Below are 16,871 nucleotides of genomic sequence, written 5' to 3'. Positions count from 1 at the left end.
TCACTCGTTTTATCACCAAACTCCTCAATTTTTTTTTTTCCCGACTTGTCTCGGCTCCTGTCGCTACCACTCGGCAATTGAATGGTTTTCTCGGCTTTTTCCGGAGAAAAAACGACTAAACACCCGTTTATTGCGTTGCTATAATGATGTCGGACCCAGTCCGACAAAGGACCTGTGAGGAATAATTGCAATGTCGGACCCAGTCTGACAATGGACCGCAAAGGGTTAATAAGGTAAAAAAAAAAAAAAAAAGATTATTTTTTTAGATTTACTCTTAAATGACATTTCATATTGTATGTCACTTAAACTAGAATAGTTAGCATAAATGAATGGACATTTTTAACACAGCTTAATAAGCAGAAATTCCAGCCCATTGTGTCTTAGTCGTGTAATTTGGTGACTTCCCAATGACTCCTGTAATCAGGAAATCGCAGGCACACAGGACACAAATCTCTGAACAGTTCGGTATAGGAATTGAATGACCCCTTATCCTGTACCCAGTCCTTTTATGTAGAACCATCTTGTGATCAGGCCTATGTTTTCTTTTAACTGTTACATTAGCGTGACCCAAACCCAAACAGTAACATCACCTGAGTCTGGTTAACCCGGGTCCCAGTGACCCACCTCAGGATGTGAGTGGACGTGCTTTGACCCAGGCTGAGCGAGACAAAATGCTTGTTTTTTGAGACACACCATGAGCCAGATTGCAGCAGGGATGAAGAAATATTTGTTCTAATCAACATTTCAGAGATGACAAATCTCAGCTAATTGGCGGATTTCCGCTTTCACTCAGTCCCCTAGGGCAACTGATGTGATTAATGCAGATCCAGGGGAAATAAAAAAAAAAATTCTTTTTTATTTATTTATTTATTTATTTATTTATTTATTTATTTAACCTATTAACACATTTATGACAGTTGGTGTTTTTTTGTTTGTTTTTTCATTACGTACCCCATTGCATTGGTACTTACAGACGGCTGTCTTGGCAAGTTGCTATTTCATTGATCCACAAACATGTACAGTACTGTGAGTGAAACAGTTATGGTGCAGTTCTACAGTTCACATTGTCACAGTGCTGGTGAAAAATTAAGATACATATATATATTTCTTTTCTGTTTCACTTGTGGAGTGGGCAGGGTTGATGACGCACGTTGTTGACAGAACCTGTAAATCCCCACTTGCCTGGAATAATCCATAAATTAGGCATGTATAGCTCACCTCCAAACGTGAGCAACGTCTCTGCCTTTATTATAAATGCTTTTCTGTTAAAAATATACTGACGGTACGCTTGCGTCTTATACAACAATAACAAAGTCTGCATTTTTTTTATTGGTCCTGCGACGTACCAGTTATGTGAACCCCTGATTGTGAAAGAGGATACAAGGCGTTGGAAAGCCATATTCTCTGCAGAAAACATGTCGACATAATAAATACAGTAAATACGCAGTAACTACAGCTTTTTCTTTGTGACCTGATGTTGATGGAGACAAACATGGTGATCCAGCGAATTATAAAATACACCCCATGTTTAAACAAGCATCTTTTGAAAAACAAGAAGTTGCCATTCCAATAGAAGACAGTGAAAAATCAAGAGGTCATTTTAAACTTTTTTTATTAACGGAATGTTAAGATTTGTTTTAAGTTGTAGGCAGACTCTCTCTCTCTCTCTCTCTCTCTCTCTCTCTCTCTCTCTCTCTCTCTCTCTCTCTCTCTCTCTCTCTCTCTCTCTCTCTCTCTCTCTCTCTCTCTCTCTCTCTCTCTCTCTCTCTCTCTCTCTCTCTCTCTCTCTCTCTCTCTCTCTCTCTCTCTCTCTCTCTCTCTCTCTCTCTCTCTCTCTCTCTCTCTCTCTCTCTCTCTCTCTCTCTCTCTCTCTCTCTCTCTCTCTCTCTCTCTCTCTCTATATATATATATATATATATATATATATATATATATATATATATACAGTGCCTTGCAAAAGTATTCAGACCCCTGACCAATTCTCTCATATTACTGAATTACAAATGGTACATTGAAATTTCGTTCTGTTTGATATTTTATTTTAAAACACTGAAACTCAAAATCAATTATTGTAAGGTGACATTGGTTTTATGTTGGGAAATATTTTTAAGAAATAAAAACTGAAATATCTTGCTTGCATAAGTATTCAACCCCCACACATTAATATTTGGTAGAGCCACCTTTCGCTGCAATAACAGCTTTAAGTCTTTTAGAGTAATTAGGTACCAGCTTTGCACACAGTGTCGGAGTGATTTTGGCCCATTCTTCTTGGCAGATTTGCTCCAGGTTGTTCAGGTTGGTTGAATGACGCTTGTGGACCGCAATTTTCAAATAGTGCCACAGATTCTCAATGGGATTGAGATCAGGACTTTGACTGGGCCACTGTAGGACATTCACCTTTTTGTTCTTGAGCCACTCCAATGTTGCTTTGGCCTTGTGCTTGGGATCATTGTCCTGCTGAAAGGTGAATTTCCTCCCAAGCTTCAGTTTTTTAGCTGACTGAAGCAGGTTCTCTTGCAGTATTTCCCTGTATTTTGCTCCATCCATTCTTCCTTCAGTTTTAACAAGATGCCCAGTCCCTGCTGATGAGAAGCATCCCCACAGCATGATGCTGCCACCACCATACTTCACTGTAGGGATGGTGTGTCTTGAGGCATGGGCAGTGTTAGGTTTGCGCCACACATAGCGCTTTGAGTTTTGGCCAAAAAGCTCTATCTTGGTCTCATCTGACCACAAAACCTTTTCCCACATGCATTTTCTTGCATTTTCTTACATTTTCTTTCCCATGCTAACATAAAATGAAGCAGAAAATGTCAACTTTTTGCTTAAAATAAACATTTACAATATTAAATGCTTAGTATTGCAAATAGGCCCAAACGAGTGGATGATTAGCTCAAGTTCAAGAGCTCTTGCCTTGTGTGTGCCGCACTGAAAGTATTTTGTGTGACTTCTTTGGTAGGTTCAATGTTTAGGCTGCTGCTTATTATTATTATTATTATTTGTTATTCAAGCTCAAACAGGAAAGGAAGGTGCCACAAAAATAGAAATTAACAAGAACAATTGAAAGTGTACATAATTCTTTTTTGACATTTAACAATTAAAAGGGAGTGACTTTCTGATGTAAACAAGTTGCATTTGAGATCCAAACGAACAAGAACATTAAAAGAAAAGACACGCTGTACAGCATTTATTTAAGAAAAAATAGATTTCACTTGAAACTAAATATATATTTGACCAACTTTATTTGACTGAATACTTGCATCAAGTTTCACAGACCCTATTTTACCGTCCTGACTATACATATTGGTATACATTCTAATTTCAGGTGTAATTTGAATCTTAACTTCATTCAATTTGGGTTCCTGAGCAAAAAATCCAACACGGCCGTGGATCCCAGAATCCTGCCACGTTTCAGCTTTTGTTTTTTACTTCTCCTCACTTTCATCTCCTGAAATTTGGGCTGACGGTTCAATCCAGAGAAGCTTGGATGGAAGCGTCAGTAACAAGCTGCTTCCGGGGCATTGATACGCGCATTGACACCGGGTCCTGTCTGGTAGGTTCTGACCTAGGTAGATCATGCCAGTGTGAAAGGGGCTTTATAAAGCTTAAGAGGTCACTTTCTTCCTGAAAGGGGTGTTTGTCTTGAGCAGATTCACTGGACTACTGAATATACTGTGTTTATGAGCTCTGCCTTGTGTTATTTGCTGTAGGCCTGTGTCGGGGGTCAGTGCTGAAGAGGGGCTGTCCTCGGTGGAGAGTCTGAAGGGCTTTGTGCAGACTCTGGTCCCTCTGCTCCTGGAGTGCTGGGTGGAGGCCAGCCCTGCTGACCAGGCTGCCTCCAGCCCGGGGAACCTTGTGGAGAGTGAAGCCATGCTGCTCATGCACCAGGTGCTCTGGATCATCCAGCTGCTGCGCACACTGGTCCAGCTCCACGACCACTCTCGCAACATGGCAAGTTCACTCCTCCGCTTCCTTTATCTTTTTAGAAACTGGCTAAAATTCCTGTTTCTCGTTTCTGTGTTGCCGTCTGTCGTTTTGTTTAGTTTAGTTGTGTTTAATTTAATTTAAGTGCTAGACACTACTTGAATTTTTTTTTTAAAATGATCGTGCTCCTATTCGTTCATGTGACTTTATAAATGACTGTATCAAAAAAGATGTTGTGCAGAGGAAACCAATACATACATGGCAGAAATACCGTAGATACATACAACATACGTTGTACTGTACTGTGTTCTAATTATTGTAAAAGTGTACGAATTACACTTAGTTTTTTCATCTAATTCAAAATGAAAATGTTTGAATATTGCTTTTACGTTTTCAAATAATATTTAAACAAAGAAAACCCATGTTCATCCCAAACTATTTCATGTCATTATTTATTGTCCACTTCTTTTTTTCCTTATTTAATTTTTATGTCCTGTGTCCTGTTTAGATCAAGAGATCATGTTTTTTGCACATGCTGTGCCTATGTTCAAACATGCATATTACAAGGATATGCATTTTTTATTGTAGCTTTCTATTTCTGTTTAACTAAAGTATAGTAATAATAGTGTTGTTTTTTTCTCGTTGTAACATATTTATTTTTTTTCTCCCCTGTCTAGGATTCTTGGTTTCGAACCAACTACCTGAGTGACTTCAAGCACCATTTCATGAAGAACTTTCCATACTCTCAACTTGACATTCCCAAAAAAAAGAAGAAAGGTGACAGTAAAAGGTATGTGTTTTGAGTCTCTGTGTTTTTTGTTTAAACCCTTTTTACAGTATTTTTTGTTTTCTGTTTTGCCGCTTGAACTTGTATATAGGTCAGTCCTTGCTTGGAATGTATCCAGAGGCAACAGTCACTATGTTTGGAATAATATGCAATATAATTAGGGCTGCAAGGGTTTAAACGGTAAACGTGGATTAAAAATATTTTTGTTTAAAATTTGTATTATACGTTTAAACGCAACTTAACAGTAAAATATATTATCAAAGATATGTTTCCCTTTCTTTCACGTGATCACTCTAAATATGTCTTGCATAAATTAAGGACAGACCAGTTTCCTGCGTTGTTGTGTATCTCCAAAGATATTATATTCTCTTTGGTATCTCCTCACTCAGGCCAAAAAAACAGTCACCGTAAAAGTGTCGAATACAAGAGTTTCCAGCATGCAAAACTTCCCACTCTGGCTTCTGGTTCCGTCGCATTGCCTTTTTTCAGGTCTTACAGGGCTCTATGGAATCCGTGTTAACGAGAGCACGGACGGAATCACGGAATCAAAAGAATATTAACGCGGAATTAAGTGCTGTATGAAAAAAATGCATTTGGCAGTAGAGCATTAAGCTTGATATTTACATATTTGAAGGGAAAATGTGAAACTAATGGTCAGTGCAGGCAGTGGCGTAACTTTGGTTTCAAAAGTGGGGGAATGGGTGGCGGGGGGACGGTTTCTGTAGCTGGGTTATAAATGAGTCAGGGTATTCTGTAAGGGATAAACAACGAGAAGGGCTGAATCAGTGAAAATAATTAATTCACCGTTCGAGTGCGTTAAATAAATGCAATCATGGAAAATAAATAGAAACCTTTTTAAGGACTTAAACAATTAGACAACGTTGCAGACTATTTTTAACGTCTGTATTATAACACAAAAAGTACTCCTCACACAGACTGCTATTACAGCAGTCACTTTGAACAATATGATCCCAATGTTCACACAGAGAAGATTTGTGGTAGTGAAACCATGGGCATAGCAGTAATATAGAATTGATCAAGTTCAAAACTAAAAGTTATGAAACATGCCTATCTGCTTGCTTTGGAGCTCCTCACACTGCACTAAAAAATAAAAAAATAAATTAATTAATCCAATGAAGACAAACGCAAACCTTGCCTGCGGTGTGCATAAGTTCATTTAAATTAACCTAATTACATTTTTTTTAAATGGTAAAAACGTAAATCAGAAAAAATATAAAATGGGAATCAGAACAAAATAACACAAATTCCATAGGGCCCTAGTCTTAGTACTGTACATTATTTCAGTAAAGTGAATAGCCTGTGTGATTAAGGCACCTCACGGCTCCATTCACACCACAGTAAAACACTGTAACACATTGGAAAAGAAAAACATGTAGCTACTATTTATTTATAAAAAGAACAGCGAATAAGATGTCTGTTACAAAGTGCTTACACCTTTTTATTTGTCCATATTCAACAGGACATCTGCAATTACAGAACAGTTTTTAATTTTTCAAGCGAGCTGAACCGAGAAGCCATGAAAGAGAGGAACGCTGGGAAATGAAGTCTTTATTTTTTACGTGAATGCGCAAGCGCCGTTGTGAAGGGGAGGGACGCTGGGAACTCGTATTGTATCAGACAACGGCTTTGATTTTTAATGAAAAAAAATAAAGGTTTTTGGTTCTGGACATGTTTTGTTTCCTGCCAACAATATACAAGTAAATTAAACTCAAAATGTAGTCTTGTCACTGTGTTTTAAGTTTAATTTAAATAGAGTTGTTTTTTAATGTTTTTTCGATGTTGGATACACATACTTTTTATGGAGCTTCTGGAGAAATGGTACGTTGTAAAATCGACTATGAATGTTTTTTTTATGCTATTAAAATAGATTACATTTTAGTGCTAACTTACAGTCCTTCTTTATGCTTTTATGGTCTATATGGTATGTGCTTTGAATAACAAACCAAGATTAAAATATTACTTAAAATATTGAAAGTAAAATATAAAAATATGAAATAAGTGACATCAAATTTATGGCCGTTTAAACGGTTAAACGACCGGATTAACAATGGGTTTAAACGTGTAGTCAATTAAACGTAGATTTACAGCCCTAAATATAATTAGGCTTGCTACTATTCGATTTTTATTTTTTTGCCAAATCAACGATTTATATCGACGTTTATTTTTGAAAGAATTTACCGTTTTTTTCCATCTTTATTTTTCAATTCAAGCAGAGCATAGGTGAAATCGACCTTTATGCTTAAAAAAACCCAAAAAAACCCCACTTTTTTTTGCCATTCAGAAACGACTCATTTAGAGAAACCCCTTTATCATATTCGACATGCAACAAAACCATGGTTACCAACATTCTAATTGAAATAATGTTTGGTCACAGCGAAGCTATACCTTGTATAGATGTAGATCCTACACAAATTTTAAAAATGTCTCAAATAAACCTTAGAAAACGCAGCATATAAAATGTATTACACAGACTTTTATAAGCATACATTCAAATAAAAACAATATGCACAAAATAAAACATTAGATACTTGAACTAACTTGCACTTATTCCGAGCTCCGCCCCTCTCCTTAAGCACAGCTGGACTCACTGGAGGCAAGGCAAACTGGCCCGCTTTGTTCTGCCATGTTCTGCCGTCGATCAGGGTATTGTGCACAATACTCTGTGTTTTCCTCTTGCGCCCCATTTTCAAATCAAACTAGTAACTGTCACTGTGTATACCTATAATAGCAAACGCTTACCTACACCTTAACCCGCTCATTTCAAAGTAGGCGCTTTGAATGACAGGCTATAGCTGGCAAATGAAAGTGCACAGTTGGTCTGATGATTGACATTTAAATGAATGAGAGCATTCTAGCGCTGCTTCAGCCAACGAGATCTGTCAGGACAGGATGAAATGACTGACAGTGAATCTACACTAGCCTATTAAGGAACCACTGATTTGCAGAACGGAGACGGGACAGACCGCAAGTGTAAAAACTACACAGACGAGGTGAATTCTTTAAATTATTATTTTTGGTAAGAAAAAAAAATAGCGAGTGGTTTTACCGATGTTTATCCTACATAAATTTATTTCAGTCTAACTCATATTTTTGGGGAATTTACCTATTACAATCAAAGTAGCAAGCCTAAATATAATTCACATCATAAATGTAACATGCAAAGAAAACAAATGCCTGTCATTTCTGTTTGTTGTATGACATCTGAACGAAAAAAGTGTCCTAATTCGTTACTAACCCCGACATTTTTTTTTACCTGCATTTGCAACCATTTGCAGTCTGGAGCCCTGTAAATAATAATAATAATAATAATAATAATAATAATAATAATAATAATAATAATGTGCACAGTTCTTGGAAACAAGTTTTTCAAAAGTTCTGAATCTGACAAAAAAAAAAAAAAACAGTTCTCTAAATGCATATTCTTTTTAAAACATGTATATTCTTTATATTTAGAGTTTTTTCTTGAGGAACACTAAGTGATATACATGTTCTGATTCCCAAAAATCCTCTGGATTTTAAACCGGTCGGAGCAGGTTGAATTTCGCTGTCACCCCGATGAGATTATCAACATTAATAACACGCCTCCTCTCAGCTTCCGTTTCACTCAGCTGCCGACTGGCTTGACAAAAACACCCTGAACACAGTGACTGGTAGTTGAGGCTGCTATAGTGCATGCTAATAAATAATATTATCTCATTATCAGTGTAGACACAAATTAATGCATGCTCATGTTTATGTTAACAGGTCAAATTTTACTTAAATAAAAAAAATTAAGTGTATCAATACAGGGGTCTCTGCATCGATAATCGTATAGTCAAGAAATATATCACCGTTCACCGCGTGAATCAGTGAATCGGCACACCCCTATAATTCATGGTACAGTGCTTCTCTACCTTGCTTTGTAAAGTAATTAGGCAGGGTTTAGCTTTACTCCTGAAAGGTTCCAATTGAAATGCCGTCTGTGTTTATTTTTTTTGTCCATTTTCATCAAATTAAAATTGAAATAATTGATCAACAAGCTAGTGTACATATTGAGATAGGACTGAGTTTTTGTGATTTTGAGTTTTTATTATTTCTTTCCTAGGAATAAGCAGGCGGCTGCTCTTCTGGCCAGCGTAGATGCCCTTGCTCTCAATCTGGCACTGTCCCAGGTCATGGTGTCACTGACCAGCTCCACTGTGGTCCAGCAGGACTCTGATTGGCTGGAGGCCATCAGGAAGTTTGTGACCCACAGCCTATTGAGCGGCAGCAAGCTGAGCTCCAAGCAGCTGAGTGGATTGCTGGAAGTGGTCTGGAGGCTGACACTGACGCAGAGGAACAGAGGTGCGTCATTCGCAGCGGGCGTAGAGAGCTCAAAATGAAATGCTGGTTTTAATAGATATACGTTGACTAATGTTTCTGTTTGTTAACCGACTTCTAGACAAGACAGAAAGTTGATTCATGAGAGATTTTATGGTGAATAAGCCTCTATATTTGTGTGGCTATACCTGGTTGTTCTTTGCACCAAACACAAAACAAATCTGTCCAGGACAAATGGTAATGAGCATTTAAAGGTATTATATTATATTATTAATATTATATAACAAAGAACAGATTCTTTGTTACAGTTCTTCAAAATATTTATTATTTTCAATATTACTCATTCTTACTCATAGTAAATACAGTATAACCCTACAAAGGGACTAAACATAACCATACAAAAAGCACAGTTGATCAGGAGTTAACTAAGCAAAATAGGTATTAAAACAGTAGAATTGCACAGTGTATGCTCATTTATTTAATATTTAGCATTGTTTTCATGGACCTATTCCATATCAACAATCTACTGGAGTGTTCCTGTATCTAAGTGATTACCATTATGTCAAAAATTAAACCGACTCTAACACATTTCATTATAAATGTACAAGGTTGTGTGTAGGGGTGTAACGATAGACTTGTCATGATACATATCACCATATGTAGGTCACGCTGTAATATGAATCACGATACATGTGGTGCTCCTGATAGGCTATTTGTAAGGTGCATAATAAGAGCAAATTATAATTTTAATGACAATTATTTTTGTTAAGACAAACACTAAATGAGTTATGAGACTGTATGTATTCATATCAACTGTAAAACAATTTCAAGAGCCACATGGTGAACTACACTGAGGCGTGTTATGCTTTTGGTCTTGTGTGATGATACAAACGATACATGCATACATACCTCTGTTACGATACATTGTGTAAAGAAAGTATCACGATTCATCGATACACAATGAATCCTTACACCCATAGCTGTGTGCTGTGGCACCAGTGAGTGGTGAGTGTGACTGTGTCTCTCCTGTATTGCAGCGGTGACCGAGGAGCTGCTGAGAGCTGTTCATGTGCAGTACCAGCAGAGAAGCCTCACTCTGCCCGTGCGCATGCAGCTGCTGCGCTTCTTTAGCGGCCTCTACCTCAAAGAGAAGGAGGCCAACCCACAGATTGCCAGGTACACAACCACTGCACCCCTGCTAATGAACTAAAGGACACTGACTTTGTTTACATGTGGCTTTGTAAGCTTGTGTAGTTTACTGTCTGCATGCATTACTGCTCAAGCATTGTCTGGAACTTTACCACTCTCCATGTTTGTTTGTTTGTTTGTTTTTTACCAGCAACCAGTGAAAACTAAATTCTTATAATAATACAATTATAATAATAAACAAATAAATACAAATAATTGCAAGGATCGTTCAAAACATTTTTCTGACTGTAAGAAATACTTATTGTCAATGTGGAAAATGTCAAAGAAAAGCTTTTGCACCTAAGAAATGTATGCATTCTTTTTAAAAAGAAAGTATTTAGCTTAGGTAACATTTTAAAAGGAGCTAACGTAGTTAACCAGAACCAATACTTTCTGCAGTACAGAAACCAGAGAGCACAGTTGGAAATTAAGTAGAGAGACAGAGTGGTGAGGGTATGGAATAAGCTACCTAGTGATGTTGTTGAGGCAGAATCACTTGGATCCTCCAAGACCCGGCTTGACAAAGTTTTGCAATCAATCAGCTACTAAGTACCAGACGAGCATTGATGGGCCGGATGCTGTCCTCCGGCTTGTGAATTTTCATGTGTTTCTTATGTTTTTATGCTTGTTTTGAAACAGGAGCAAGGTGTTGTCTCGTTGGCTGTCCGGGCTGCCCCTCCAGCTCGCTCAGCTGGGCGCCAGGAACACCCAGCTCTCTGCCCAGCTCATTGAGACCATCCATGCAGCGGCCTCCCGATCCAACAGAGAGCTGCTGCAGAGCCTCCAGACACATGCCTGCCGGCTGTACGGTGAGACACGCATAATCAGAGCAGCCACTGACGTCACATGACTTCGAACACATCCTACCTGCTGTGTGCTGTGCTGCCATTGCAGTGTAAACATGTATCTGATACTGTACTAGATTAAAGAAAGAGCTTTACTCTCTTCCTTTCAGGTATTCACTGTTACTGCTGCAGTTCCTAAATCATTTCACCTTGGCATTGTCTTTGGGGTTTTAGCATGTCAAAGGCTGCAATGTCAGTCAATAGGGGAAGCATTTTTTTTTAATTGATAACACATGTTTGTTGTAACACGTGTCGCTTTTGAAACTGCACATGTGAGTCCTGCACATGTGAGTCCTGCACATGTGAGTCCTACATTCTGTCCTCTGGTGCTATTAAACAACTCTTTCATTCATAAGAGGACACACTGAAAACTGTCTCAAACTTGTTAATGTGCATGTGCCATGCCTCTAGATATTCTGACTGAACCACTCACTTTGTTGAAAGTATAATATTAATATCTGCAATATAATTATTATTATTATTATTGTTTATTTAGCAGACGGCTTTAGCCAAGTCGACTTACAGAGACTAGGGTGTGTGAACTATGCATCAGCTGCAGAGTCACTTACAATTACGTCTCACTCGAAAGACGGAGCGCAAGGAGGTTAAGTGACTTGCTCAGGGTCACACAATGAGTTAGTGGCTGAGGTGGGATTTGAACCGGAAAGCTCCTGGTTACCAGCCCTTTTCTTTAACCACTGGACCACACAGCCTCCTATGAATCACGATCATACAAAAGTCCTAGTTACCACCTTCTTATTGACGGGAATCTACGTACATTTAAAGAAAGGATAATGTCTATAAATAATTTAAAAAGTCTTGTTGAAAGCACAATGTTTCTGTGTCTAGCGCCCACGCTCTCTTTGATAAATATATTGGTTGATTTAAGACCTTAAAGTAGTTTCTGCAAGCTTCCACTAGATGGCGATCTTTGACCATCTTTGTTTTCGGTCCTTGTCCTTGTCTGCAGCTGGCTCTTTCAAAGCTCAGAGCCTGTCCCCTGGTGGGAGACTGGGCTGCAGCAGCGAGAGTGGGACTATTGAATTCCATTGTCAGTTCCTGATCAGGAGGAAGCCAGTTGTATCTTGTAAAGGAATTGGTTTTCACACCTAAACAGGGGTGAAGGTTTTCATTAAGGGTAATGTGACTTTCTGTTTTCTAACTGACCTAACGCTTTGAGATACTGACTTCATGCTCGGTACACAGGTGTACTCTTTTGATTTAAGTTTAAAAAAACAGGTATCGTAAAACAAAAATTGAGTGTTTTCACACCAGTTGTTTTATAAAACTGACAATACTACAGGGTCAAAGCTGCATGTCTCAGAAACCATTTGACGTAGTGACTTCATATTTGCAGGGTTACATAAACCCTCCATATTAAATGTGTTGCCTATTTGACATTGACCTCTCACCTAATATGGCTGCCATATGCGACTTTTTTTAAGTTTTCTGCAGCATAGAGACAGTACACTTTATTACTGTCACACGATTGGTTTCACAGACACCGATTAGCACTAATTTTGGACTTCTTTTACTAAAATAAAATTAGGTAGTCCAAGATTGGTGCTAATCTGGGTCTGTGAAACCAGCCCTTTATGTTTGGTACACAACTGTGTTGTTGTTTTTTTTTCTTTTTATTTATTTATTTATTTATTTATTTATTTATTTATTTTTAACTTATTAGTGTTATTCAGTAAAAAATAACCGTTTCACTGCTGGTTTGCTTTAAGCTCTGGCCATATCAATGATACAGACCACATGTTTTGACATAGGGTCTTTATAGTTGTTACACTGCTGCCTTAAGCCCGGGACAGACGGGTGGCTCGGCACCGCTGGGCATTTTCATGGTGCGGTACCGCTAGTCTGAACCCGGACACACAGGAGCGGCATACACTACGCGGTACAGTACCTGTCAGTACCACACCGTAGGCTATGTACTTGAATATAATTTACATATATGGCCAAAAGTTTTGCATCATCTAGAAGAATGCTTGTTTAAGTATATTGGGAGTAATTGATTGCATGGCATAGATTAAAAATTCACCCCTGATTTCATAAGTGAGATCAAACCAACCCTCAGCCTCAGATGTCCTCTGTTTACACAACTGCTGATGCTGTTTTCAACTGGATAACAGAAGTTGTGTGATATAAGAGTGAGCTTCAGATATTGCCTTTCATCCATACAAGACGCCTTTTGTGTGCTGCGGAATGACATCAGCATGTGCGTAAGCAGCTAATTTGTGTGAATCTCTGATGGTTACAGATTGGTCTGAAGAAAGAGGAAAGAGCTTTTGTGTTTTAACTTTGGCTAGCCTGTGCTCTTCTGGTGCTTTTTTTCTCTTTCATTATTTAAAGGAAGCGATACTGGGTTGTTCTTCATGCCAAGATAAAACTGTGTTGAAACAGCACGGCGCCCAATGGAAGAGTTCTGTTCGAGCTGAACGCCTGTCTGCTCTGCAGGCTGCAGACTGCATCTTAAAATATCCCAGAACTAATAAACCAGTTTACTCCTCCTAGAAGTGCAGGGTTATTAGCTGTGCCTTTGCTTAAAACCATACTTAATAGTAATAGCTTTTATGAGGACATACAACACACTGTGGCAGGTATACATGAAATACCATTGCACTTAACCCTGTAAAGACCGGTACATTTGCAAGGGTTTAGAATAGATCATTCTTAGAGTTGTCCCCAATCAGGATTAATACAGGTAAAGGGGGCAGGAGTCAGGGATAATAGTTGAAGTTTAAGAAAAAGTGAAAATAATAAGTCTTTTTACAAGGCCTTAAAGTGGGTGACATTTGGATACTAGTGAGGGAAATGGTTGTGTCTAAGTACACTCGATGTATCATTTTACTATAGCCATTATATGACATGGTATTGGTCTTTAGATTTTTTTTTTTAAGGAACTGATTTTTTTATATTTGGAATTCAATGGCGAGATTACATAAATATCAGAACCTGGGTATGTTTATTTGTTAATCTTATAGTTTTACATGCATATACTGTACATTTATATAGCGTTTTTTATACAAAAGTATCACAAAGCACTGTACAGTACATAGCAGAAAAAAACCACAATACATTTGTATAGCATGTCACACATACAACTGCCACAGTCAGGCCATTTAAATAACAGTATATTTATAATAATACAAAAGCAGCAATTTTAAAGTTACATTAAAACCCACTAAGATAAGAAAGCCATTTTATAAAAGTGCGTTTTTAGTCTTGACTTGAAAACTGTATCGGTTCCAGCTTCCCTGACAAACGAAGGCAGAGCATTCCATAATTTAGGAGCTCTACAAGAAAAAGCCCTACCTCCTGTGTTGCTTTTGTTGACCCTAGGGTTAACTAGCAGCCCCCCATCCTGTGATCTCAGAGAGCAGTTTGGAAGATACAGGGTCAGTAACTTCTGTAAGTAACTAGGTGCTAATCCATTCAGGGCCTTGTAGGTTAACAGCAAAATCCTAAAAACAATTCTATACTGCACAGGGAGCCAATGTAAAGAGCCCAAAACAGAGGTAATATGTTCACTTTTCCTGGTTTTAGTCAGAATCCTAGCGGCGGTATTCCGAACAAGCTGCAAGCGGGATACCACACGTTTTGGGACACCAGAAAAAAGTGCATTATAATAATCAATTCTAGATGAAACAAAGGCACGCATTTGTCTCTCGGCATCAGATACGGAAATAATTGGTCTAAGTTTGAATATATTTCTCAAATGGTAAAAAGATACTTTAATAACTTCCACAATATGAGTCTCAAATCAAGGATCAAAGATGAACCCAAAACTCTTAATTTGTAGTTTAAGTTTTGATGAGAGACTGCAAGGGTTGAGCTTATGGAATCCCACATTTCCTTTTAGTTGATTCTGTGATCCCACTAGCATTACCTCTGTTTTATCTGAATTCAACATTAGAACATTCTGTGACATGTTTTACGTCTTTTTGATGATGTCGGACAGAGTCCAACATCGGACCGGAAAGGGAAAATTGTAATGTTGGACATGGTCCGACATAGGACAGCAAAGTGTTAATACTGATGGAAAGCCCGAGTCAGAGCTTCTCAGCAGATCAGTCACAACTCTGACAGGGGTTGTCTTGGTGCTATGTGCAGCACGAAAACCAGACTGAAACTTTTTGAATATATTATTATTATTATTATTATTATTCATTTCTTAGCAGACGCCCTTATCCAGGGCGACTTACAATTGTTACAAGTTATCACATTATACATTATTTCACATTATACAGATATCACATTATTTTTACATACAATTACCCATTTATACAGTTGGGTTTTTACTGGAGCAATCTAGGTAAAGTACCTTGCTCAAGGGTACAACAGCAGTGTCCCCCACTGGGGATTGAACCCACAACCCTCCGGTCAAGAGTCCAGAGCCCTAACCACTACTCCACACTGCTGAATATACCATTAAGAGTTAGAAATTTTTGTAATTGAATTGCAACAACTCTTTCTAGAACCTTATCCAAGAATGGTAGGTTGGAGATTGGCCTATAGTTATTGAGGACTTTAGGGTCCAAATTGTGTTTCTTAAGCGTAGGCTTTACCACAGCTACCTAGTGCTGAGGGAACTATACTGGAGGAAAGTGAGCCATTTATAGTTTTTAAAATGTGGGTATTAATAGCACCAAGAACATCTTTTTAATAATTTTATAGGAATAGGATCACAAGAGCATGTAGTAGCTCTCATATGTCGAATTAGCTTTGTTAGTTCCTATAAGGTAATCAAAGAAAAAGCTTCCATAGTAGCCTTAATAGGTGTCTGTGGAATCTCATTTCTGATGTCTAGTATTTTATTTTTAAAGAAATGTAATAAGTCATTGCAGCTGTGAGAGGAGCCAATTTAGGTGACGTTATTTACGGGACGAGGGAATGCTGTTGTGGGAAGTATTAACCCTTTGAGTAGTACGAACGTACCAGTACGTTCGCTGCTCTCTGGTCCCCAGGGAGTATGAGCGTACCGGTACGTTCTGCAACTTTAAACTTTGAATTACTGAGCCTACAGAACTCCTGATCGCATAATATTGTAAAACTAGGTTTCTGTAAGACCTTGTATTGGTCTCTTGCGCCCTCTGCCAGATACTGACTGAATTACATATAATAAACCCAGTCACAAAAATGTCAACAGTGTTTGTAAACCGGCAAAAATCGCTCAGTGAGAAAGAAGTATTAGTAATAATACTGAATTCAGATTCCGATTTAAATTTCTAATACATACAATTCTTCCACTGAATTGGATGTCAGCGAGTGTGTGAGTGAAGACATAAGTGAAGAATATTTACCATCAACATCAAGTGACAACGAAGAGGTGGCGCCAAGCTCTGTGCGTTGCTCCATGCTTCAAGGTGTATCATTATTATTATTTGTTTATTAAGCAGACGCCTTTATCCAAGGCGACTTACAGAGACTAGGGTGTGTGAACTATGCATCAGCTGCAGAGTCACTTACAATTACGTCTCACCCGAAAGACGGAGCACAAGGAGGTTAAGTGACTTGCTCAGGGTCTCACAATGAGTCAGTGGCTGAGGTGGGATTTGAACCGGTGACCTCCTAGTTACAAGCCCTTTTCTTTAACCACTGGACCACACAGCCTGAACCATACGCTGAAGCATAAGACATGCTTTGCCCCCACAACCTGTTTACCCGGATATGATTTATTTGTCGCTCGCTCTCTCTCTCTCTCTCTCTCTCTCTCTCTCTCTCTCTCTCTCTCTCTCTCTCACTCTCTCGCTCTCTCCCTCTAGTTCAGCCTTAGCTGATATGTGTAATGGTTCGAATGCATT

The 16,871-nt window shown here is 38.4% G+C and overlaps 1 protein-coding gene across 3 annotated transcripts in view; it reads left to right on the top strand.

The window, feature by feature from the left end:
* Positions 1 to 16,871, top strand: part of tex10 (testis expressed 10) — a 75,444-nt gene that overhangs the window by 11,217 nt on the left and 47,356 nt on the right. For all 3 annotated transcript variants that reach the window (XM_033993726.3, XM_033993725.3, XM_059012951.1), the window contains exons 4-8: positions 3,711 to 3,951; positions 4,602 to 4,714; positions 8,817 to 9,055; positions 10,069 to 10,207; positions 10,859 to 11,028. In XM_033993726.3, coding sequence (XP_033849617.3) covers positions 3,711 to 3,951; positions 4,602 to 4,714; positions 8,817 to 9,055; positions 10,069 to 10,207; positions 10,859 to 11,028 — 902 coding nt within the window. The remainder of the gene's footprint in view (positions 1 to 3,710; positions 3,952 to 4,601; positions 4,715 to 8,816; positions 9,056 to 10,068; positions 10,208 to 10,858; positions 11,029 to 16,871) is intronic.

The sequence above is a fragment of the Acipenser ruthenus genome, chromosome 3 (assembly GCF_902713425.1).
Source record: "Acipenser ruthenus chromosome 3, fAciRut3.2 maternal haplotype, whole genome shotgun sequence".
Taxonomy (NCBI): domain Eukaryota; kingdom Metazoa; phylum Chordata; class Actinopteri; order Acipenseriformes; family Acipenseridae; genus Acipenser; species Acipenser ruthenus.
This window is presented reverse-complemented; position numbering and strand designations above follow the sequence as displayed.